Source organism: Ambystoma mexicanum, chromosome 10 (genome assembly GCF_040938575.1).
Source record: "Ambystoma mexicanum isolate Mex_15411 chromosome 10, UKY_AmexF1_1, whole genome shotgun sequence".
Classification (NCBI taxonomy): Eukaryota; Metazoa; Chordata; class Amphibia; order Caudata; family Ambystomatidae; genus Ambystoma; species Ambystoma mexicanum.
The window spans coordinates 1,310,835,796-1,310,859,385 of record NC_090932.1 but is presented as its reverse complement, the minus strand read 5'-3'; the positions used below and the strand labels follow the sequence as shown (position 1 = coordinate 1,310,859,385).

Here is a 23,590-nt window from a genome sequence, read left to right as displayed (position 1 = left end):
GCACCACATTGAAGGTTGTGAGTTACGGTTTCGAGGCATGTCACATTCGCTCTAGACACTGTGTTAATGTCAAGAGAGAGCTCTCTCAAAAAAGGCGTGTGTAATCTTGGTCATTTGAAACATAGGTAGGTGTTTATTGAGATTTGCTGACACGTGTTTCGACCAAACAAGTCATTTTCAAGGCAATATAAATTCAGGAGCAGGTATACCGCCTTTAGATCAGGAAGGGGAAGGCTCCTATATTAGTATTGTATATCATTCCACACCATATTCGAGTTTCCCTGGTGGCTGGTGATGCGTCCCTTCTCGGTCGATCACACTTTCCGCAAAGGCAACTGGCAACATTAGAAAATGTTGGTTTGTACATTAGAAGATCAAGGTCTCCCATTCCACACAGACAAGTGAAAGACGATTATGCGAAAGTTAACTAACAAAACGCTCACCGTTAGACACTTCTTGGAATAATGTAATGACCTAACAGCAGACTGACTTCATACACACATAGACTCATCGCGCAGGAACTCAACAACTACATGGCGGTTTCTTTTTGGTTTTGCTTGAATCTTGATCGCCCCTGCAACATTGTTGGTATTGTGATAGCCTGAAGTACTTTGTCCCACAAATTTCCTTCTAGAGCCTATCGCCTCAAAAATTTCCTCTTCCGATGCCGCACAACATTCTTGACAGAGAGCAACACCCTGGCACGGGGATTGCTAACAGCACATTGAGAGTTGTGTGGCCATCCTCAGCCATCAAATCCATGCTGCCATGCCCAGGCTCCAGTTTACTAAGGCAATTTCATACATTTCCAAGGTTCTACATGGTTGCTCTCGCTGGGCTACCTGAACAACTACTTCAAAGATGTTTTGGAGGTGTTTGCAGATGTATCGGACAAACAATGCATAAATAAATAAACTGGGTCGTGCGCTGAGCAGGAACAGTTCTTGGGCCACAAGGCCTCGCCTGCATACACGAGCCAGTTTATTTATCGGATACACAACCCAAATGATCTATGTATGCATTGTGTTCCGGGTGCACAGGCCTATGTATCTATTTAGTTTGTACCAAGCAGACTGTGTCGCAATATGCATTTAGTTATGTAGTCTAGATGTTAAGTCTTTAGGCCACGCCCATCATGTCTTAGACCACGCCCATCATGCAAGCCATGCCCCTAAATGAGGTCCCTCTTCAATTTCTTACCCCACTTAAAGCACTGCACAGAACTGAAGGGTATGTTGCTGCGGTCTGGTAGGACGCGTACAGCAGTGAATGAAACCACTGCAGTCCTCAGAGTGCGTATACCCAGCCATTACGTATGTGTATCGACACAATACAGAATACACAGCATTGGGGGTACGCTTGCTAGACTATGGGAGAAAGAGTACACAGTTTAGGGTGACCAGACGTCCCAGTTTTCCCGGGACAGTCTGCCTGGGGTCCGGGATGGTAATTAAAATTGTAATTATTTTTAACATGTTCAGAATGTTGGAGCTGGAGGATTGGCTCAAACCCCCAACCTTTCAGGTACACATCACACCACTAACTGACTGTGCTACAGAGACCGGCTTGGAAATTATTGTACAGCAAGCCATGTAATATCAATTAGAGCAAACGCTTGGTTTGAATTAACATGCCAAGATTCACAGACAAAACTGCATGAATGAGATCATATACAGTTTTTAGAAAGGAGAAGTGCTGGAAATATGATTGGGTGCTGGTTGTGGGGGCGTGTTGGGGGAGGGGTGGTAATTGGTGGGCTGCGATGCGGCAGTCCCTCTTTTATGTTGTTGGTCGTCCCGGTTTTTAGTTTTGGAAATCTGGTCACCCTAACACAGCTGCCCACGAGTGCGGCTACCGTGGGCTTTTGAGAACAGCTCACATTAAAGGGGAACGTCAATGCAGCAAGAAGTGGTAAACACCTCCACAACCCCCGAGCGGCTCTGATATAAGTGGCAGTTTGGCAGGTGAGGGTAAATCAGAATTGAGTTACATCAGTCTGCTGGGAGCTGCAGACCATCTGCTCACTCTGTGCCTGGCTGTAAACAATGCCCATAGCGTGTACCTCTAGGGAGCTCGTGTACCTGGGGACAGTTCCACCTGCCTCAGAGCTTATGCCAGGGAGGGGTCCTTACATCCCTCTGACTGCCAAAGATCAGGGCTTTGGCCGGACCTATGCCAGGCATCGGCTTTGACACTGGTGGTATGTTGAGCCCACCTGTATGCCCTGCTGCAGGCGTGCAGGACCTTCAGTGGCCAGGGCAATGTATAGGCCCAGATAAGGGACGGGCCATGAGGGGTGCCATTGGCCATGCTGAAGATATGTTTCTTTCGTAGAAGGATTCTGTCAGGAATACCTCAGGAGGCACAGAGGTCAGGTGCCTCCATCGCAGAATGCCACAGCACTTCACAAGAAACCAAGTCGGCACCCCCACAATAAAGGCCTCCTTTCTGTAGAGGCCCTCTGTGTGTCACAACAGGGATGGATTTCCAACTGGGAGCCATGTACGGTCTGCAGACCACAGGCGATTATCCATTTTATACTGAATCCCATAGCTCTTCCACAGCATGCTGCAAACAACTGATGATGTATACTATACTGCACAGTTCACAGTATCTACACTGCACTGAACAGCAAGGGTTATCATATTATACTACACCCCACAGATCAGCTATACTATACTGCACATCTCCGATTATCTATAATGCACTGCACAGCAAGGGTTATCATATTATACTGCACCCCACAGTTTAGCTATACCATACATCTCAGATTATCTGTACTGCACTGAGCAGCACAGATCATATACTATGCTGCAAACTGATCACGTAAACTACACTGCACACCACAGGTTTCCCTATTATACTACACTAGCAGATCATCTACACTATATCACACAGCACAGACAATCCCTTTCACACTGAGCTCACAGTGATTATCCATACTGCACTGCACAACAAGGATTATCCAATCATACGGATCCCCACAGATCAGCTATACTATACTGCACATCTCAGATTATCTATACTGCACAGCACAGCAGGGGTTATCCTAGTATACCGCACTGGCGGATTATCTATTAAATGCTGCACGCCATAGATAATCCCGTTTACACTGAACCCATACATATGAGCTCTCCCATAACATGCACCATTGATTTTCCCTGTTATAATGCACCCGGCATATTATCCCTACCATAGAATTCCCTTTGATACTGCATACCACATATCATCCCCATCAAACTACATTTCACAACTGAATACGATTATACTGCACACCACGGGTATTTCCTGTAATAGTGTGCACTGCAGATCACCCATCCCACATATTAATTGGACTGTTCTGCACATTATTGATTGCTCATATCATATGCCCCCACATTATCTTGCATCCCAAATATTCTCTTGCACTACACCAACCCTCATATACAGCCCTTAATATATTGTACCCCACAGATGTGTTCTCTTATACTGTGTGATCCTTACAATACTGCACCCCAAAGGGTGATCCCAGATATACTGCACCACACTGAATATCCTCACTACACGGCACACTGCAGATTATCCATCACACAGTATCTGCTGCGGCACGCCTCAACACAGGGTTAAGGAAATTCGACCACGTCACCCCTTTAACAAACATTGGCTACCCCTTGAAGCAGGCATCATGTTCAAGATAGCCAGCATCACCTGCACAGCAGCACCAACCAAAACTCCACCATCTGGCCGGGATGTTCAGCATCTCTGGAGGCCAGTGCACCCCCAGATGCCACATCACCAGACTGGGAACCAAGGACTGCAAAAGGGAAACACCAGGAAACCGGCCTCTGGAACAAGTGGCCAATGCAGAGAAGATTGTCCTCCTCCATCCAACACTTCGGGAAGGACTGGAAGACCCTACTCTTCAAAGAGCATCTCGTCAATCACTGATCACTCCACCAAACCCAATTCCCCCACTCTCCTGCGCTCCCCTTCACCACTTACAGATCCCAGCTCCTCTGGGCGTGTCCCCTCTGTACATCGCTCCATGCATTGCTTCTCAGTAGTATGTGCATACTTTATAAGTCACACTCATATAGCATCCTATTGATTATTCCTGCCAGATTGCCCCTATTACGCTGCACACTTCAGATTACTCCTATTACACGGCCGTTACCGTAGATTTCTTCAAATACCATTTCACCTATTGAGATTTCAGCAAATTTATTTCACCGAAAACTGTAGGGGAAATGGTATATGTGTAATGCATAATAGGTGGGGTGTGGGTAAGGGTATAAGGGGGGTATGAGGGTGGTGTACCCATTAATATATTTAAAAAAAAACAAAAAAAGTAAAAAGTAGATTTGGTTTTTCGGTGAAATGGATTCAGTGACATCTCGAAATCACATACATCCTTACACGGCACCCCACAGAGGTGTTACTTACCTACTGCACAGTCCCTATTATGCTATTTAAATTCAGGATTAGACTTGCTGCTATAAAAACAGAAGCTTATTTTTTCTGAGATCTTAGCGATTGGTGCCCAATGGGTGTTAGCTCTGTCTGCGGTTGGCTATTAGGAGTTTCAGCCCCGCCCAAAATCAAGTTATTGAGGGCTGTGTTAAATTAAGGAGTACATTGCATAGAGGGGGGCATTTATGTTTGCACTTCTGTGGAAAAGGTCCTCTCCGTGCAGCTTCCCTCATTCTAACACACAATGGTAAAAAAGGTGTACAAATCAAACAAAAGCACATTAACTTTTCTACTACGTGTTTAAAAAAGTGTACATGCCTGCCGCAATTATCGGTGGCAAAAAGGCATTTGCAATAGATTACCCTGGAATCTGCCTAGTTTTATGCGGTGTAAAAAGAAAGCATATCCCATAGGAATCCATTGTTCTAACGCAGGCATCAAAATGCATGCTGGCAATGAATCACGTGATGTTGTGAGATAGAGCTGGGATGCAAGACGGACACAGTCCATCCACTCACTGCCCCCACTCTACCTCAAAACAAAAAAAAAAACCCAGATCTGAAAAAAGGGGCAACAAGAGCAGTTCATGCCCAACGCCTGTCTTTACACCTTTTTTCCTCTGACTCCGGGGACTTGCAAAATTAGCCTTTTGGTGTTTCAACTCCATACCAGAGAACCGTGTGAAGGTCACCAGAGGAAAGTTACTGCTGTCGTCTGCCTTCCGATTGGTTCAGCCCGTTCCAGGTTTGTAGAATAGGCATTAAACAGACCCCCCGCCCACCCTTCTATCGCTTGTTGGCTCCTTTTCTTAGGAGTTATATGTACACATGAAGTATTGTTGTCAACAGGTACAGAGAAGCGGGTGCCACTTACCTCTTTGAGACGGTTTAACTGTCATCCACCGCAGGACTGCAAAGGAATGGAGAGAAAAAAGAGAAAATTAAGAACCACAATAGACAAATATGTCCCCCATCCACAGAGCCCCCATCCCGGCATTCATAACTTCTGATGAGCCAAAACACGTGTGCAGAAATCCTTGGACTTGACCAATGTACTCATTATTCTGGAAGCCTCACCTCTAGGGGGCCAGTTCTTCTAGGGAATTGGCAACTGCCACTGCTTGTTGGCCAGTAGGGCCTGGGAGTTGGGGTCTTTATTTAATATAAGCAACACCTTCACCTGTAAACTCTCTGCCCGGGCCACACCTTTGAGTGTCAAATTATCTACCTGGGCCACATAACTCCCTAGCTGGGCCACTTAACTCCCTACCTGGGCCACTGAACTCCCTACCTGGGCCACTGAACTGCCTAGCTGGGTCACATAAGTTCGTAGCTGGTCCGCATATCTCCCTACCTGGGCCACATATCTCCCTAGCTAGGCCACATAACTTCGTAGCTGGACCACATATCTCCCTACCTGGGCCACATAACTCCCTACCTGGGGCCTCTTTGAAAGTTAATCTCGACACGTGTCCTACATCCTTTAGGGAAGGTGGACGCATGATTTACAGGTGGAATCAAACCCACAGAAGATCTAGGTTTTCTGCCAGGCACCACTTACACTGGTCATCCATGCATGCAGGCAGGAGGCACATCCTGTATGCCCTTTCATGGATCCTGTAGTCTTGCCCGGCCCTCGCTGTGCAAACATATTCAATTGCATTGTTCACAAATAATGGACTCCTTTATATTCTAATTCTATGGTGGGGATTGTGTACTCCACAGTACTCTCTCTAGGATCACACAAAGTGATTTCACTGTCTACTGCTCTTGGAGTCTTTGTCCGACTCTTGTTTTTTTGGGTGTCTAATGGTCTGCCTGAGTTATGATGTTACGTTAAACTAATTTGTAGAGCGCGCTTACACCCCTAGGCATCAAGGCGCTAAAGGGGATTGTAGCCTTTATTGCTCCACACAATCCTACATCTCCTTTTCCAGAGCTCTCCCTACCCATCCCAGCTCCTCTCCCCCCCCCAACATTTGCATCCCGAGGGGGCTTCCCATATGGACAACTCCCTGTTGCTTCTCATGTAAAGTTGTGCTTTATTATATGCATAGCCCTTGGGGTTGGGGGGCACTGAAAGTTTTGGGTGACTTTCAAGACGTCCTGTGGGTTGGGCAAGACAGTATATGGAGACATAGCTTATTCCTGAGCCCAGTGGTCTATGCTGTCTGCCGACAGTACATGGTTGGATTATGGGTAGCGAGTGCCTGCAATGAGAAGGGCTGGAGTACTGGTTGGCTCGGTAATGGGTGATTCTACATTGATATGGGGGAGGGGTGGGGCCTGCACCATGTCAGCGGGGCAGTGCCATTTGAATGGATGTCATGTCTGGCTTTTTTTAGGGAAAACAGAGACCGGCATTGGTACTAGGGTTACCGCTTATGAGTCCATCAACATCTCTAGCCCTCACCTCGCAATCCAGGATCTCCAAGCAGAGTGCAAGGGTTTCTGCTCCATCTCCAAGTCCCCATTCGGAGAGGTTGACCCACCTTGGTCCGGATGTCGATCCCTTTCCCCCCTTGCTCCTAAAAACTGGAACCCTCAGCCTGTTATTTCATTTTTTCTTCCTCGCTGCCTGTTTTCCGTACCAGGCTCAAAACTCTCCTTCCGTCTTCACCTGCTAAATGCTTTTAGTACTTTTACACTCGTGTTCATGCATTTTCTTTTTTGCTCAGTGCTTAGGCGCAAGCGCTTTATGAATATATGAATACAAACTCACAGTACGTCACCTGATTAAACATCCCTGTGTTCTTTACATTTTAATATGTTGGTGTTGTTTCACTACCTTAAGTACAGCCAGGAAACATGGCCTTTGTCACATTGTAGAGCAGCAGCTTCCTTCCATTACACGGCCACTCTAGTGGCCGTGTAGTTATGGTTAGGTTGCTAATCCCATAGGAAGAGCACTTTTTGGGTGGCTTATAACTTCGCTCCCCCTGGATGAATCCTCACCAAACTTTGCAAATAAAGTATATGGCCCACTCTGAATTTTTTTTTGCAACGTTTGGTGATGTTTGGTCGGGGGGGGGGAAGTTATAGGGAGGGTTCCAAAAGGTCTTTTTTCCCATAGACTGAATGGGGGAAAAACTTTGTGCACACCTACAGCCCAAACCGCTGGACGGATTTTCACCAAATTTGCGGCAGGAGCGTGGTCCCGAAAGCGTGCTTTTGTAAATTTGGTACACAATCCGTCCAGTAGTTTTCTTTAAAATGACCAAAAAGTATGTCTCACAAAATTAGTGATATCTATGTCTGCTTCGCGGTCACACTTCCCTGTTCGCTCCGCGGACAAGAAAATGATTGGCTAATGGGCTCGCGTCATGTCCGCGGACATGTGACGCGTTCACTCATTGGACGGTGAAGAGCATGAAGTGCGTCAGATTGTTCCGATGCGCCCGCCATCTTTCATCCGTGTTTTAGTGTCTACGGACATCGCTGCTAAAACATATAAAAAAACACAACATTGAACATGTTAAACTTATCAAATACTGTCTTGGAAGGTGAGGGTTGATGAGGCTGGGATGGGATGTGGCAGCAGGAAGAAAGAAAAAAAGTGGTGTTTTTTTGTCACGAATGTAATACAGTACATTTGATGTTGTTGCTCAATATAATGTCCGTAAAGTACAGGCGAAGAATTAATGTGTCTGTGTTACAATGTATTTCAAATAATATTGCAGTCAGACTGAGACCCTAGAGTTTGAAATCTGAGGCAGGCACCTGCAGTGTTTGATGGAAACAGCGGGTCTGCAAGTGTATGGGAATACCAGTTCTCATGAATGCGTTGAGCCATGTTGTTGCAAAGTGTGAATGTATTTGGATTCTGAGTGAAGGTCACTGGCTTTGCTTTTTTGGTTGCGAGCTCAGGAGGCCCATGCATGGGACTGAACCCATAGGGGTCAATTGTTTTTTGACCTTGAGTGAAAGGGAATATTCAGTAAGAATGCAGGGAGTGGAAGTTTGCAATAAGGAAAATTTGATAAGGTTATGCATTCCAAATGTTTGTAATGCACATGTCATATCAGTTCATGAAGATTCTTTGGTGCAAGCACATTGCTGTCTGAGTTTCACGAAGAGAATGGAGACGGTCAATATCGTGTAAGTTTGCTTTGGACGACTTTACACCGGAACGAGATTTAATTTTTTATTACCTGAACATTAATTTTGGCAATGTAACTGAAGTACTATCTTTCTGTGTAGTTGTCATTTTTTTGTAGTTATGGGGAGTCCAGAATCTTGGCGTTTGTAGACTATCACTAGATTCACCCATGTTCAATGCTAATATTTCTTTAAAATGTCATGTTCTTTTTGTCATTTTTGAAATTGTTTGCTGTGTGTAGTAATCGTTACTTTAAACTGTATGCTGAATTAAGAAATCAATGGATGTATTGTAATAAATGGTGGGTATTGATACATATTTTCTTTTATGTTTTCCAAATAGTTACATGCTGCCTTACTGCGATTGCCATGGATTCCAGATGCCAAGTGATGGATTTTTTGCACGCCAGGTGCACGTACTCATGAACGGCTGCATCACTGTGACTATTTTGTGGGACGATCGAGCAGGGCCCATGTGTCAGTACGCTGCACTGGCGCTTAGGAGTAACATAACATCTTTTATGGTGGTCTAGGCTCAAGTTCATGCTGACGCCCTGGGATTCACTGTACAACAGAAGCGTTCCTTTATCGAAAACAAATACTTTGTGTATGGGAAAACAACGTGTGCCTCACGATTAACATTTTCGATCACGAGCGCAGAAACAATTTTGCAATTTGCTTGCTTATGGAAATAGTGCGATGTTCTCAGACACTTTATTGTGAAATAAAAGTACTTTACAAATTGTAAAGTGTTACTGTTTTCTTTACAAAACCGGTTTATTATTTCAAATTGTGATGTACTATGTTGCAAGTCAATGTGTGTTCGTTTTCAGGTTCTGCGTCATGGCAGGTAGGTGCTTATGGGTGCATTTGCCTACGCTGGAGAGGAACGTTATCAAGAAAGGTGTTGAACATTCCTAGGGTTGGTTATGTGAGGGTCAGGGGCAGGCCATATGATTTAGTGACATCAGGGCAATTTATCTTAGCCAGATGCAGCAATGGACAAGATTAGCCCAAGATGGACGTGCTCTGCTGTCAGATTTCGTATGTTTCTAAAAGAGGAAAAATTAGGTAAGGTGCATTGAAAATGTTTGCGATAGATCAACGTTTGTAAAAAAATACATGGTCGAACCCGCGGGATAATAATATTCTCTGACCGTTGCACTTGTGAAACTTATGAAATAATGTGTGGGGAGGTGAGGGTTAATGCTGATGGTTGGAATACTTCTGACATGATTGCGAATGAGTTTACAAAGTTTGTTGGGATTTTGTGCACACCTAATATGACGATTCATTTGTGTATTTTTATGACAGTTTTGAAAAAAAAAACCTGGGTGGATTTACAGTAAATTTGCATAAGGCTGATTGGCAACGACCGAAAAGAAGTGTCATAATGTAGTTAACAAAAAATAGCGGTACAGCTTCAGTCACTGAGGGGTAGGCTGTAGCCATGGCCAGTGGGCAGAATGTCGGGGTCATGGTATAAGGTCATGATCCGGACAATGTGGCTATTGGCCATTACCAGAAGGGACAAAACATATGATTAAAGTGGCCATGTCCACCTGGGACTGGCTTTGTGGTAAAGTTGTTGCACATTAGGATACATTTGAAAGGGAAGAAAAATATGCTCATGGTAATATCGTCACAGGGTTTCGTTTTTGCTTTTTGCAGGCTGCAATGGAAAGCGAAGAAGGGCCCTGTATGGAACACCGCCTTCCCTTTCTATGGTGGCCATCTTGGAAAAGGATTTTCTTTCCTAAACCGGGACGCCAGAGGCATCCCGGTTTAGGACAAAAAATCATCTTTTAGTAGCACGGGTTACTGCTTTGGAAATCTAGATTGTAATGGCATTCATCCTCCATTTTGGGGGCGGAAAGGGGGTAATGATCCAGAGACCTCGTTATGCACTCTCACTTCGAATGGGCTGATAACTTGGCCTGCTGGCCCTTTATCCACCATTCCAGACCCTGGAATGGAGGATGAACTCTACACTATTCCCATTAGCATAACACAAACTGCAAATGGAAATGTTGGAAAATCTTATTGCATCTATGTACTTTACTGCGAAATATAAAGTAGATGAAGTCTATGTGTTTTTTTTAAAAACCATTTTTTACCTGTGAAAGATGGATCATAAAGGAACATTTATTTTGTTTATGGATGGCTTTTTTATGGGAGGATAGCTAAGAACGAAAGTTCCGGACGGAACTGAGGAAAGAGGCACTAAACAGTAATATGTAGGGGTAGGTGGACGGGGGAAAATGTTGTGCGTGTGTTATTTGTAAGCTAGGGGCAGTGTTTCTCATGCTCTTTCATTACAACAGTAGTGCTGTTTCTTGGGGAGGAGGGATGCCCTTAGCTGATGTTGTTTTAAGATAAATAGCAGTTTTGCTAAAAGTATGTACTGTGTAATACATTGTTAAAGGCTGTGTATGAATAGGTGTTGGAGTTATGCAAGGGAAATGTTGAAGTTGTAAGTTCCTACAGCAGTACAAAATGTACTTCCACACTGTCCGTGAGGTACAGATCTTATTGTGAAGTGTGTACGGGTTTTCGGACACGTCACCATGCTTTGCGCCAGCATATAGTCATGTGGCATTCTTCGGAAGGTGTGCAATGAAGTAAGATGTTCGTTTACATTATGGCTACGTGCCACTACCAGAAATCTATGAAATTCAGTAAAAACATTTTGCTAAAAGGGACGTTATGGTTAAGTTGCGCTACTAAAAACCTATGAAATTCACTAAAAAAAACTTTGTTAACGGGACGTTATGGTTCCAAATAAAACCGAAAAAACCTTGAAATTCGCCAGTTATGGTAAGGTAAGCAACCATAACTCGTGCCACCTTTGTGCACTGCAAAGACTAACACCCAGGACATGAAAGACGACATCACAAATGTCATTGATGACATCACTGATGACATCACATGTGCATTTACTTTTCATGAAAACTCTGTAGAAGGGATTTTTATTATGGTGTTCACCAAAAAATGTCAAGGATAATTGGAATAAATATAATGGGCTTCTTAGTGCATTAAGCAATGCATTGATATAAATAGCACTCTATCATGAAGTTCTATCCAGTATACTAAGCTACTCATGCAGAAACATAGGCAGTGTGTGCAGCATACATGATGAAGGTGCAATATTCATAATATTGTCATGTTGAATAGTGAAATGATAACTGCTTTCTTATTAGAGTTTTGTGTGCTGTGAAACATGTAACAAGTAGCTAATAAAACCCTCTTAATACATAATTGCATTATTACAGACAAAACACAAAGAGACAACAACACATACAAATATGAGTATATACAGGGAAATTGAAGCAAAAAAAAAAGCAGCAGTAGTAGCAGAAACTGTTCATAACCTAACTGATTATCTTTATGCAGAGAAATCATTGCTCTGTTTCAAAGCTGCTACTTACCCTATGCATATGTATCACATGATTTTACTGGACCCTAAGGAAAGTAGTGTGAGCACAATGTATACAAATATGAGCATATACAGGGAAAGTACAGTAATAAAAAAACAACAGAACTATCAGAAAGTGCTGCTAACCCCACTGATTATCTTCTTGCACAGAAAGGATTGCTGTCTTTCAAGCTTGTGTCTTCCCCTATGTATATGTTTCTTATGATGTGACTGGACCCCAGGGGAATTACTGTAAGAACATACTTGAAGGATAAGTCTACAAATATAGTACGTTTTCAATTTTTAGTTCCGTACTGTTACTGAAGAAAACCATGTGGCCTAGATATGGCAGGAAAGGAAAAAAGGGGGAGCCAGACATGTGATGTCATCAGTGATGTCATCAATGACATTTGTGATGTCAACGTTCATGTCCTGGGTGTTAGTCTTAGCAGTGCACAATGGTGGTGCGAGTTATGGTTGGTTACCTTACCATAACTGGCGAATTTCAAGGGTTTTTCGGTTTTACTTGGAACCATAACGTCCCGTTAACAAAGTTTTTTTTAGTGAATTTCATAGGTTTTTAGTAGCGCAACTTAACCATATCGTCCCTTTAACAACGTTTTTTTTTACTGAATCACTAGTATAAACACTTTGGAGCTCATGTTCACTGAATGAGTAATTTTGCTGCGGGGAGCCGTTACGTACTGACATGCATGTAGGCGACTCTGTGCCAGCAAATTTTCGTTGCACAGCGGAGTGCAAACCTGCAGGGCAAAAGGCGGTGTACGCCGCCTTTTGCCCTGCACTTTTGCACTCCACCATACAAAGTGAGTAAATGCTGCCTGGCATGTTATAATGCTGGGCAGAGTTTAATTTTCATTGTGAATAGTGCTTACCATGCATGCTGGTGCATAAAGCAGGTGGACCCCATAGGGATGACTAGCATTTGCGCCAGCATGAAAATCCATACCGTTGCAAATGCTGGGGCATTTGTATGGCGGAGAGGAAGGAAGGTGGCGGACATGCAAGTTGCGTTCTGCCCTTCCTTTGCGCCATGCAAATACATGAAAATGTGGCCTGGAGGGAATAGAATGCATTAGAGCTTTACTCAAGGCTCTTACGTCTTCCATTCACGTTTCGCCACAATCCAAAATGAGCTCCTCAGGCAACTATTCCTCCAAGTTATCAAACCAGTGCACGTTCTGCTCCCCTGACACGCTTCTCTCGCAGCCACGGAAAAGCTCCAGCAGCAGCGCAGGCTTCCCTCACAAACAAACAAAAGCAGGCCAGAGAGCAGCAGTGGCAATTTTGCACACACACACCCACAAAACGCAGGCTTCAGCAGTGCAAGCTTCCCGTCCATAGCCAGGCGGGTCAGACCTGTGGCCAATGCCAGAATGCCACCTGGCAAGGGGGTAGGCAAAGTGCGGACCTGGCCCAGCATTATGAGAAATCCTACAAATATTCACAAGTATTGGAAGCAAGACGACGCGGAGCAACACAGGTTCGATTCCCGGGTCCGCGCTTAGAAACCTCTGGGTATTAAGCGCGTTATAAAAAACCAGTTACAAAATAGGGCCTTTTCTTAAGGCATGCTGATTGTGCGGCTGGCCCAGAGAGGTCCTTGCCTTTAGGGTGCAAAGACAGCTTTTCCCAGCATTCTCAGCACTTGCAGACTAGCTTCCAAGCTCAATCTGTTACAGCTCTGCAGCTGGTTCTTTTTTTGTTTTTCAAGAACAAAAAGAAATATGGCTCCACTGACATGTGTCAAACATGTTTTTAACGCATCCCTTTGTTACCAGCAGCTCACTGAAAATGAGAAGCGATTAGTGATAAAACCAGGAGCAGATTTCTTTAGGCTCGGATTACTTTGCATGCTGATAATTGTAGTCTTTCATTCAACATGGGTATATGTGAACAAGGGCCTACATTTCTGACTGGTGTCGAATTCTGGCTTCAACTCTTAACCAAAAGGTGTGATCCTGGGAAAGGCATTTAATCTCAATGAGCCTAATCCGTCAAAATGGAAAGCCCTGTAAGTGATTCAGTTTGCAGTGTGCGCTTCTAAATAAATAAATAAAAAGCCTCCTTATGGTTTAATCGACTACAGTGTAGCATTGACAAAGCCAACAGTTCAGCCTGGTGGATTGTGAAAATGCTTTCTTTGCAGAAACGTTTTCCTCATACAAAGGAGCATTTGTTTTTTTCCCCTTGCCCTGAGGATCTTCTTGGCGGAGGTTCCTGTCGCTGAAAGGAGTTTCAGTAAATTAAAACTGTTAAAAACATATTCCATCTCTTTAATGGCTGACGAGAGTCCATTGGCTATAGTTAGACTTTCAAGTGGAGTAAAAGGATCAAAAAATACATTTTGCAGCAGCAAAATCTAACCGAGGGAAATTTAGACAAAGGACAATTGCATGACATAATGAAAGTCAAAACTTTTTTTGCTATATTCTATCTTCTCTACCCTCGAAAAAGCCCTGCGACAGAGAAGGTACCCATGTTACACATAGTTGAGGGGGTGGAGAGGATTACCCCAGCATCTTCCCGGGGCAGTAAGGCCCAGAGAGAGAAGGAAAGAAATAAGAATAAAGGTTACGGTAACCCAGGAAGCCCGGAAATTGTAATGTGCCAAACAGCTTACAAAAGCTCTCGAGAAATCAAGAGAGGCATATGTGAAGAGTGTTCACCAATAAGGCAGCGAGATGCTCAAGGGGCCTCGAATACAAAACGAGCACGAACCTCCAGAGACACATGGTGGCCAAGCACCCCATCAAGCGAGATTACGCGAGCCCAACGGGGCAACCAAGGATAGAGATGCCCACTAACCGATACCACTAACAATTTCCTCCTCTGCATACACCTCTCAAACTCTAAACCAAACACAACCACAAACCTCCAGCACAACAAACCGCACAAACTTCACCACACTGCAACAACAAAACAATAAACGCACATAGACTCGCACATCAGTAAACGACGACTACTGGCCGCATACACCCCAGGTCCAGCTGACGGACCCACCGGGCTGAGGCTGCCAACAGTACATCACTGCTCTCTTGCACTTTTCCAGCCTCCACCCACTAACTCACCCGCCCTCACTCTTTCAGAGCCGCCAGAGCACCAGGGGATCACTCCAGTGGTGGTAGTGCGCGGTACAAATGTCCTTTAACATTAACATTGCAATGAGTTTATTATAATGTTAGCACAGAGTTTGCATGGAAGGCAATACGCTACGGAGGCATATTCTAGTATTCCTCCCTCGACGCTATATTGTCTCAAAACTGCCCTCGGAGTAAGTACTGCAAGCACACATGACTGCCCTGGGAGAAAGTACTGCCAGCACACATGACTGCCCTGGTAGAAAGTACTGCCAGCACACATGACTGCCCTGGGAGTAAGTACTGCAAGCACACGACTGCCCTGCGAGAAAGTACTGCAAGCACACATGACTGCCCTGGGAGAAAGTACTGCCAGCACACATGACTGCCCTGGGAGTAAGTACTGCAAGCACACATGACTGCCCTGGGAGAAAGTACTGCCAGCACACATGACTGCCCTGGTAGAAAGTACTGCCAGCACACATGACTGCCCTGGGAGTAAGTACTGCAAGCACACATGACTGCCCTGGGAGTAAGTACTGCAAGCACACATGACTGCCCTTGGAGAAAGTACTGCCAGCACACATGACTGCCCTGGGAGAAAGTACTGCCAGCACACATGACTGCCCTGGGAGAAAGTACTGCACGCACACATGACTGCCCTGGGAGAAAGTACTGCCAGCACACATGACTGCCCTGGGAGAAAGTACTGCCAGCACACATGACTGCCCTGGGAGTAAGTACTGCCAGCACACATGACTGCCCTGGGAGTAAGTACTGCAAGCACACATGACTGCCCTGGGAGAAAGTACTGCCAGCACACATGACTGCCCTGGGAGAAAGTACTGCCAGCACACATGACTGCCCTGGGAGAAAGTACTGCCAGCACACATGACTGCCCTGGGAGAAAGTACTGCCAGCACACATGACTGCCCTGGGAGAAAGTACTGCCAGCACACATGACTGTCCTGGGAGAAAGTACTTCCAGCACACATGACTGCCCTGGGAGTAAGTACTGCCAGCACACATGACTGCCCTGGGAGAAAGTACTGCCAGCACACATGACTGCCCCGGGAGAAAGTACTGCAAGCACACATGACTGCCCTGGGAGAAAGTACTGCCAGCACACATGACTGCCCCGGGAGAAAGTACTGCCAGCACACATGACTGCCCTGGGAGAAAGTACTACCAGCACACATGACTGCCCCGGGAGAAAGTACTTCCAGCACACATGACTGCCCTGGGAGTAAGTACTGCCAGCACACATGACTGCCCCGGGAGAAAGTACTGCCAGCACACATGACTGCCCCGGGAGAAAGTACTGCCAGCACACATGACTGCCCCGGGAGAAAGTACTGCCAGCACACATGACTGCCCCGGGAGAAAGTACTGCCAGCACACATGACTGCCCCGGGAGAAAGTACTGCCAGCACACATGACTGCCCTGGGAGAAAGTACTGCCAGCACACATGACTGCCCCGGGAGAAAGTACTTCCAGCACACATGACTGCCCTGGGAGTAAGTACTGCAAGCACACATGACTGCCCCGGGAGAAGGTACTGCCAGCACACATGACTGCCCCGGGAGAAAGTACTGCCAGCACACATGACTGCCCTGGGAGAAAGTACTGCCAGCACACATGACTGTCCTTGGAGAAAGTACTGCCAGCACACATGACTGCCCCGGGAGTAAGTACTGCAAGCACACATGACTGCCCTGGGAGAAAGTACTGCCAGCACACAAGACTTCCCTGGGAGAAAGTACTGCCAGCACACATGGCCGGTTTGGCATGAGCAGAAGAGCGAAGCAACCCCTCCTGCTGCCCTGCAATAACAGAAACTTCTAGCAAATGCCAGTAGCCATGAATGCCCAGGCTGCGCTCGGGCCTCACCAGCTGTTGAGCATGGCATGGGTGCTGTGAGCCATTCAGTTCAGTTGCATGTAGATCTTCGACCACATTATAAATCTAAGACAGTCAATAAATGCAGGAATGGGCGAGCTACGGGACATGGGATAAGTTTTAATCGCCACCACTTGCCTAACGCTTGCTTTTATTTGCAGAATTCCATTGTCTTAAGGGGTGGCCCGGCACTACAGGTGGTGGTAGGAGAAATGCTAAAGGGTAAGTAATAAGGTGACCATATGGCTGTTACTCCAGTCCCAGGCTTTGCTTTTAATTTAGTTCATTGTATTGAAGTCAGAAGACTACTATATCCAGAATGCAATTGGTGAATAAATGAAAGCCCTGGACAGGGCCATGGTGTCATCTGGTAACGAAGTCCTGCTTCGGGTTATAGAGTCAGGGCAGCAAGGGGACCTGAAAAGGGGCGCAAGTTCAGAGTTTGGGGGCCTGCATCGTGAAACACCTGTTTCCTAGGCCTCTGTGGTTGCAGCTAGTGGGTGTGTGGTTGCAGCTGGGCGGTCGTGGTTCAGAAGTCTTGGTGTGTAGCAGGAAATCTTGTTGAGAAAAGGAGGGAGAAGTCGTGCCCGCTGGGAGGGGAGTTAGGAACAGAGTATTCAACTCGATGCTAAGACTGGCAATTACGCCTGCTAAGGGGGGAGTTTCTACTTTTTAACCTTTTACACGTTGCCACTTGGGCAGGTCTGCATAAGGGCTGCAGGCATGATACAGTTTCGTTGGAGGACCCTCCCTGAGCCCCCAATGTGCCTAACGTAGCTGAACGTGACGCACTGCTACAGACATCGACGTCGCCATTTCCGTCCCCGCCCGAGATGTTCTCCAAGGCTCTTGAACTAAGGTGCTAATGGCTAAGAAAACGTTACCCTCCCCCTTTCGGCATCACACAGTTAGAGAAGGCAGACTTCCCCCGTACCCCCACATGCCCCCCCCAGCGCCCCCAATCTCCCAAAGTCACTGAGGCAACACTTGACGAGCCCTGGCCTTTTGGGTTCATTTCTTAATCTAAAAGACTACATCGCCCAAAATGCATCTCCTACCAGCATTGACTGCTTCATCACTGGCCGGCCTTGCTTCTGCATGTGGCATTTGCCAACATACAGCTTTGTAAATGTTCTCAATTGACAAGTAACTAATAGCTAACCCCCTAACCTCATAACATCCGTGCACGTTACCCAAATAAGCAAATGCCAACCGAGTCTAGGCTTCCTCCGTGCCGAGCGCGGAGCGGGCGCAGCACGCACAGGATGTGCGCACGGTGCAAGCTTCCCGTGTGATAAAAACACGCATATCAGAAGCAGCACAGAAGAGGGCAATGCAAGCTTTAATCACAAATCCAGGGCAGGTACAGAGGGCAAGCATCCTTCAGAAGTGCTGTCTGACAAGTACAGGGGAGGCAGTGCAGCTGCACCCCAGAATAAACAAGACGGGAACTACTGACAACACCTGGACAGGTAAAGCGGGTACCGTATGTTTCAATCGGAAATTCAGGATAGGTACACCACAGACTGCGCACGAGGCCGTTAAAAGTGCACGACAAGAATGGCACAGGCCCTGCACCCGTCCCATGTCCTATACATATACGACACGGTCAAGCTTCCCTCAAAAGTTTCGGACAAGTACTGCATGAGCAGGGCAGTCTACCCCCTCCCCGCTTATAAACATAGGACAATTCCAGCAGAGACATAACCACTGCATTTGTCCATTTGCCTTTTTTGCCAATTATTCCTTTGCGCATGCACCCCGCTGCGCTTTGCTACTTTCCACCATCAATCAATTGGCATGACACAGTATTTCAAATGGCAAACTTGGCCGCAGTTTTATTTTCATGACAACAGAATTATTGTACACATTTGTGAACTTCAGTCTGCAAGTGTGGCGCTTGCTCCGTGCCGGATTTCCCTTGCTCACCTCGCACTGTGCCATTCCCTCGATGGAGGAATGATGCTGAGTGCCAAACCTTGGATGCATCCCAAACTAAACCCCTTTCTCCTAGCCATTACCTCCTGCCTCGCTTCATGCCCTGGACCGACGCTCCTTCCATGACTGAAACCGCAACGCCCCCAACTGGAACTCAGGAACCTCATGATACAGACGGGCATCTATGACTGGAACAACAGCCACAAAACCAAGGGCAGGAAGCAAGAAAACGACGTCCACGAAATCCTTCTGACACGGCGAGTCGGCAGGGTCCCACTGCAGGAGCGAGATGTCGCTGCAGACCGGCCCTGCTGCTTATAAGGCGCTCGCCCCGCCCACTTCCTTTGTTAGCCCTTCGCGGGCTTTTGGGTTGTTTTGGTGCCCTTGGCGCCGTTCAGCCCCCTGCCCTCCCTTTCCCAGGGGAAGGGTCACAGGTTGTAGGCGATGACCCCGCAGCGGTTACCATGCTGCCTCCTCCATTTTGCTTTTGGGTCTTTTCGTCGTCAGCGACAGGAAAGGCGTCCCTCACAACACCCGGACAAGTAGCACGGACACCGCACAAAAATACAGTGCAGGTACACAGCATACGCAGTGCAAGCGTCCCCCAAAAAGGGCACCCCGCGTCTATGACAATAAGTACAGCTTCAACAGTACAAGCCAGGACAGACGGCACACGCGCTGCCTCCCTCTAACGCACAAACATAGAACAAGTACAGACAGCACACATAACCCTTAAAAGCACAGAACATGCATAGCGCATACGGCGAAAGCGCCGCCCACAAATAAGGAAAGGGCACATGAGGTGCAAACGTCCCTGAAAAATGCAGGCCAAGCACAGTAGAGGCTGCAGTGCAAACTTTCCCCACAAATAACAATGCCTGTAGTGCCAGCATCCCTCGCAAACAGGGCATGCGCGCCTGTCACTGACACACAGGGATTACACACACTTTCCTTTTGCAATTCTGGGCAGGCATAGGCAGTGCAAGTCCTTCCACTCTCGTGACTGTGGCAGACACGGCACAGGCAGCAGCCGTGCACGCGTCACTCACACACAGAACAGATAGCACATGGAGTCAACATCTGGAACGTTCGGTCACATGCACTGTACGCACCACGGAGACCACACGTAAAGCCTACACACAAGCTTCACTTGCAGAGAGAACGTGACAACTGGGAGAGCAGTCAGGGACAGAACTGACAGAACACGAAGCATCGCAAGTTTCCCCCATAAACAGCAGTGCAGGATTCCAAACACATGGACAGCGGGTACTCCACTAGCGTGTGGTTTGAGAGCCACGCGTCCGTCCCACGTTCACACACACACACTGAACTGCGGGGGCTCACCTCCACCCTTCCCCGCGCTAATCCCTCCAGTTTCTTCCAGTCGATATCGTGTGCGAGGAGGGACTGGAAGAGGCCGGCCAGCAGCAGCAGCGTCCACGCCATGTCGGCGTGATGGGGCGCAGTCGCTTCAGAGCTGTATCTGGATCAGCGCGCGGAGGAAGTGCCAGCAGGAGGTTGCCTGTCTGTGTGTGTATGTGTGCGTGCCACGTCAGAGCAGCAGCTGGGCCCACTCTGCAGCGGGGATGGGCAGGGAGGAGGACCAGGAAGGCGGGCCCCGGACTCGAGGCTCTGACACCAGCCAGGCAGAGGCGCTCTCCTCCCCTGACTGCCAACTGTCGGAAGGAGAGTGGCGGAGGGCTGCTGACTAGGCAGCGAGAGGGGAGGGGCGAGAAGATGCCGAGGGGTGGCAGGGCAAGGAGGAATTTGGGATCATGAGCTTGGAAGGAGGTGGGAAATAGTCGTGGAAGAGAGACACTGGTGGGTTCACCGAAAATGGGACGAGGGGGCGACTTCCAGGGAATAAGGGCAAGGCTGTTGGAGTCACATGCAGACAAGAGCTATGGATGCCAACTTTTCGCACTGGGCTCGAGGTTCCCTTGTGCATTGCCCACACCCCAAAAATGTGCATCATTTGCATAGCCCCTCCCACCTCACTAAAAGGGCAAACATGCGATGTGAACCCACCACGTTGAGGATAATTCTATTACAATTAGAAACACGCACAGTTCCCTTGTATGTACTTTTTTAATGGAGTTTAATAGCATAGTTAAGTGTACTTGCCCAGTGACAGTTCCTTAGTTGACTGTGATTTGTGCTTAGTTTCACAAACAAGCACTTCATTTGTATTAGCATCACTCTGTATTGTAGTTTTGCGTTACTCTTTGATATTTATTTAATTTATTTTATGTTGGCAATTTTATAGCGCACAAAGTCCAGAGGCAACTAGGCGCTTTTTCTTAAGAGATTTGTTCCATTCAATATTTGCATGGTAAGGTTACAGTTAGACTCTTCCCTGAACCTCCACTTTTTGCCTACAGCAAAAGCAGATCGATCAAAGACCAGTTAATTAAAGCAGACTTCTTAGCAGCAAAGACAACAGAGGAAAACCATAAAGGGGTGATTGCCTGTCATAATTGTAACAACTGCAACAACCTAATAAAAGGCAGCACCATCACTCATCCTCATAAAGGGTATAAGATAAATCTTCAACATACTACTACATGTGACTCTAAAAACGTAATATACGGCATAAGATGCCCATGTGGGATATATTACGTCGGGATGACAATGAGAAAAGCTAAAACAAGATGGGCAGAACATAAGTCTAATATAAGAACAGGAGCCCTGAAGTCACCAGTGACACAACATTTCAAACAAGAGAGACACAACATTGCCCAGATGAGGTTCATCATCCTGGAACAAGTGAAAGCCCCAAGACGAGGAGGCAATTTAAATAAAATGTTGCTTCAGAGGGAAACATATTGGATTGAAAAATTGGACTCCATGCAACCCAATGGCATGAATGCAGAATGGGATTTAAGTTGTTTTTTGTGAAAACTGAACGTATGTAGAAAGATTGAAGTATGAAGCTAAATTCACCAGATTTCAAGTTGATTGAACATGCAGTATCAGTATTTTACAAGAACTCTACTGCAAGTAAATCCATGCTAAAATGGCGCCCGAGCATAACTAACAGTAAGTCACCTCTTCTAATCCAACAGTGACTCAGTTACCATAACAACCGAATGAACTGGCAACGCCTCATTACAGCAAACTGCTTTGCGCACACAGAAAATCATGGAGAGGGAGAGAAGAGAGACCAGACGATCGAACGGGGAGTAGCGGTCAGCATTCACACGGCGGCACCGCCATGTTGACGAGAAACGAACACGGCATTACCACCACATTGACGAGAAAGGAACACCATGGGAATCCAACATCAGAGGTGAGCACACGCATCGCATGCGCTCATAAAATGATTTACCAGTAAACCGAAAGAATTAGGGTTTTGACACTGGGACTCTATTACAAAGCGACTGATCCCGGTGCAAAACCCGCACCAAAATGTAAGAAAAAAACACAGAGAGGGAAAACAATCCGTTCATTGTTTTCCAAACAGATACAACAAAAAGATCCCGCTTTGCACGCTCGAGAAAAACAAATCTCCATGAGAGAACCGGCTAATTGAAAGTGTGGAAAGAGTTTGGAAGAACATTTGATCTTCTACACCAGTGAAACTGAAGGTCAGAGTTATCTTTAATTTATAGCCTGATCAACAGTCATATAACATCGGATAATTTCGAGTAAAAAATGAAACTGATTGGATCCTTTTCTATTTAAATTTCAGAAACAGAATTACCAGAATTTGAGTATTGCCCGTACCCGATGAAGGGCAAGAATTGCCTGAAACGCGTTGTGCACTAAACAACAGCTTAAAGGCAACTAAGTGAAAGAAATAAGCCTTACATTTGGACTATGTGACTGACTTCATTATTATATTAGATGCAAAAAAAGAAATGTTTATTTAGGTTATTGAAAATGTACCATCTACATAGAAAACTGTTAATGTTGAATGCATTATGAGAAACACAGAAATTCAATTCTTTTCTTTTTTGAAACACGTTTATACTTTGTCTCAGAACATTAAATAATCGAAAAAATTACTTTTGAGTTTGAATTCATAATTGAAAGGCTAAATCGAAATTTGCATAGTGTTATGCTCAAAAGTGTGCACGGAGATATGGTCACTCATGTGTAGAGTGGCCCTGTTTATTGTGCCTGTAAGGTTACAGTTACAGTCATATATGTCAACAGGGAAACAGATTACAACCTTATCTTACCTTATTTACACATTTTCTGAAGCAATTCGTCATTACATGAGTTGCATGTGTTGTTTGTGATGTAAAGCAGCAGACAGGTGAGTTGGGCCATACAGGATGTGTAGCCAGTACGTCGGAGGTGTCCTTGTAAACTACCTGTGATAACCCGACGCTATGCATAGGTTAGTTACAGGCTTGGGTGAACAGCCAAGTTTTAAGGCCGATAGGTGTTCATAAGCAATGGGATTGCACTGGACTGCCTTGTGATCTTGGGCACAACTGTTCTGGGAATGTGTGTTCACTAGCAGTGACTTTCTAGACAACGTGAAATACAAACAATAGGGGTACCCCAAATGCTAATGTGGATCAGGGGGTATGAAATACTTTTTTACAAACAAGAAAGAGAACCACAAGCAGAGCAATATTCATTTCATTGCCATTTCGTTTGTGAAAAATGGTAAGCTTGGAGGGAGGGGTTGGGATCTATGCCCTAAGGGTCACTAGGGGAAGCAACAAAGTGAAAGCAT

The 23,590-nt window shown here is 46.1% G+C and overlaps 1 protein-coding gene and 1 long non-coding RNA gene across 2 annotated transcripts in view; one reads left to right on the top strand and one right to left on the bottom strand.

Moving 5' to 3' along the window:
- The window catches only part of SELENOM (selenoprotein M), a 66,800-nt gene extending 46,306 nt beyond the window's left edge, over positions 1-20,494 (bottom strand). Inside the window, exons 1-2 of the mRNA XM_069619343.1 lie at positions 20,245-20,494; positions 5,323-5,358 (exon numbers count right to left, since the gene is read on the bottom strand). Coding sequence (XP_069475444.1) covers positions 5,323-5,358; positions 20,245-20,346 — 138 coding nt within the window. The 5' untranslated portion in view covers positions 20,347-20,494. The remainder of the gene's footprint in view (positions 1-5,322; positions 5,359-20,244) is intronic.
- Positions 20,495-20,708: 214 nt separating this feature from the next.
- On the top strand, positions 20,709-22,907 carry LOC138492300 (uncharacterized). The gene is made up of 2 exons (XR_011276182.1): positions 20,709-22,487; positions 22,592-22,907. It is a non-coding gene; the product is annotated as an uncharacterized lncRNA (long non-coding RNA).
- The last annotated feature ends 683 nt before the right edge of the window (positions 22,908-23,590 follow it).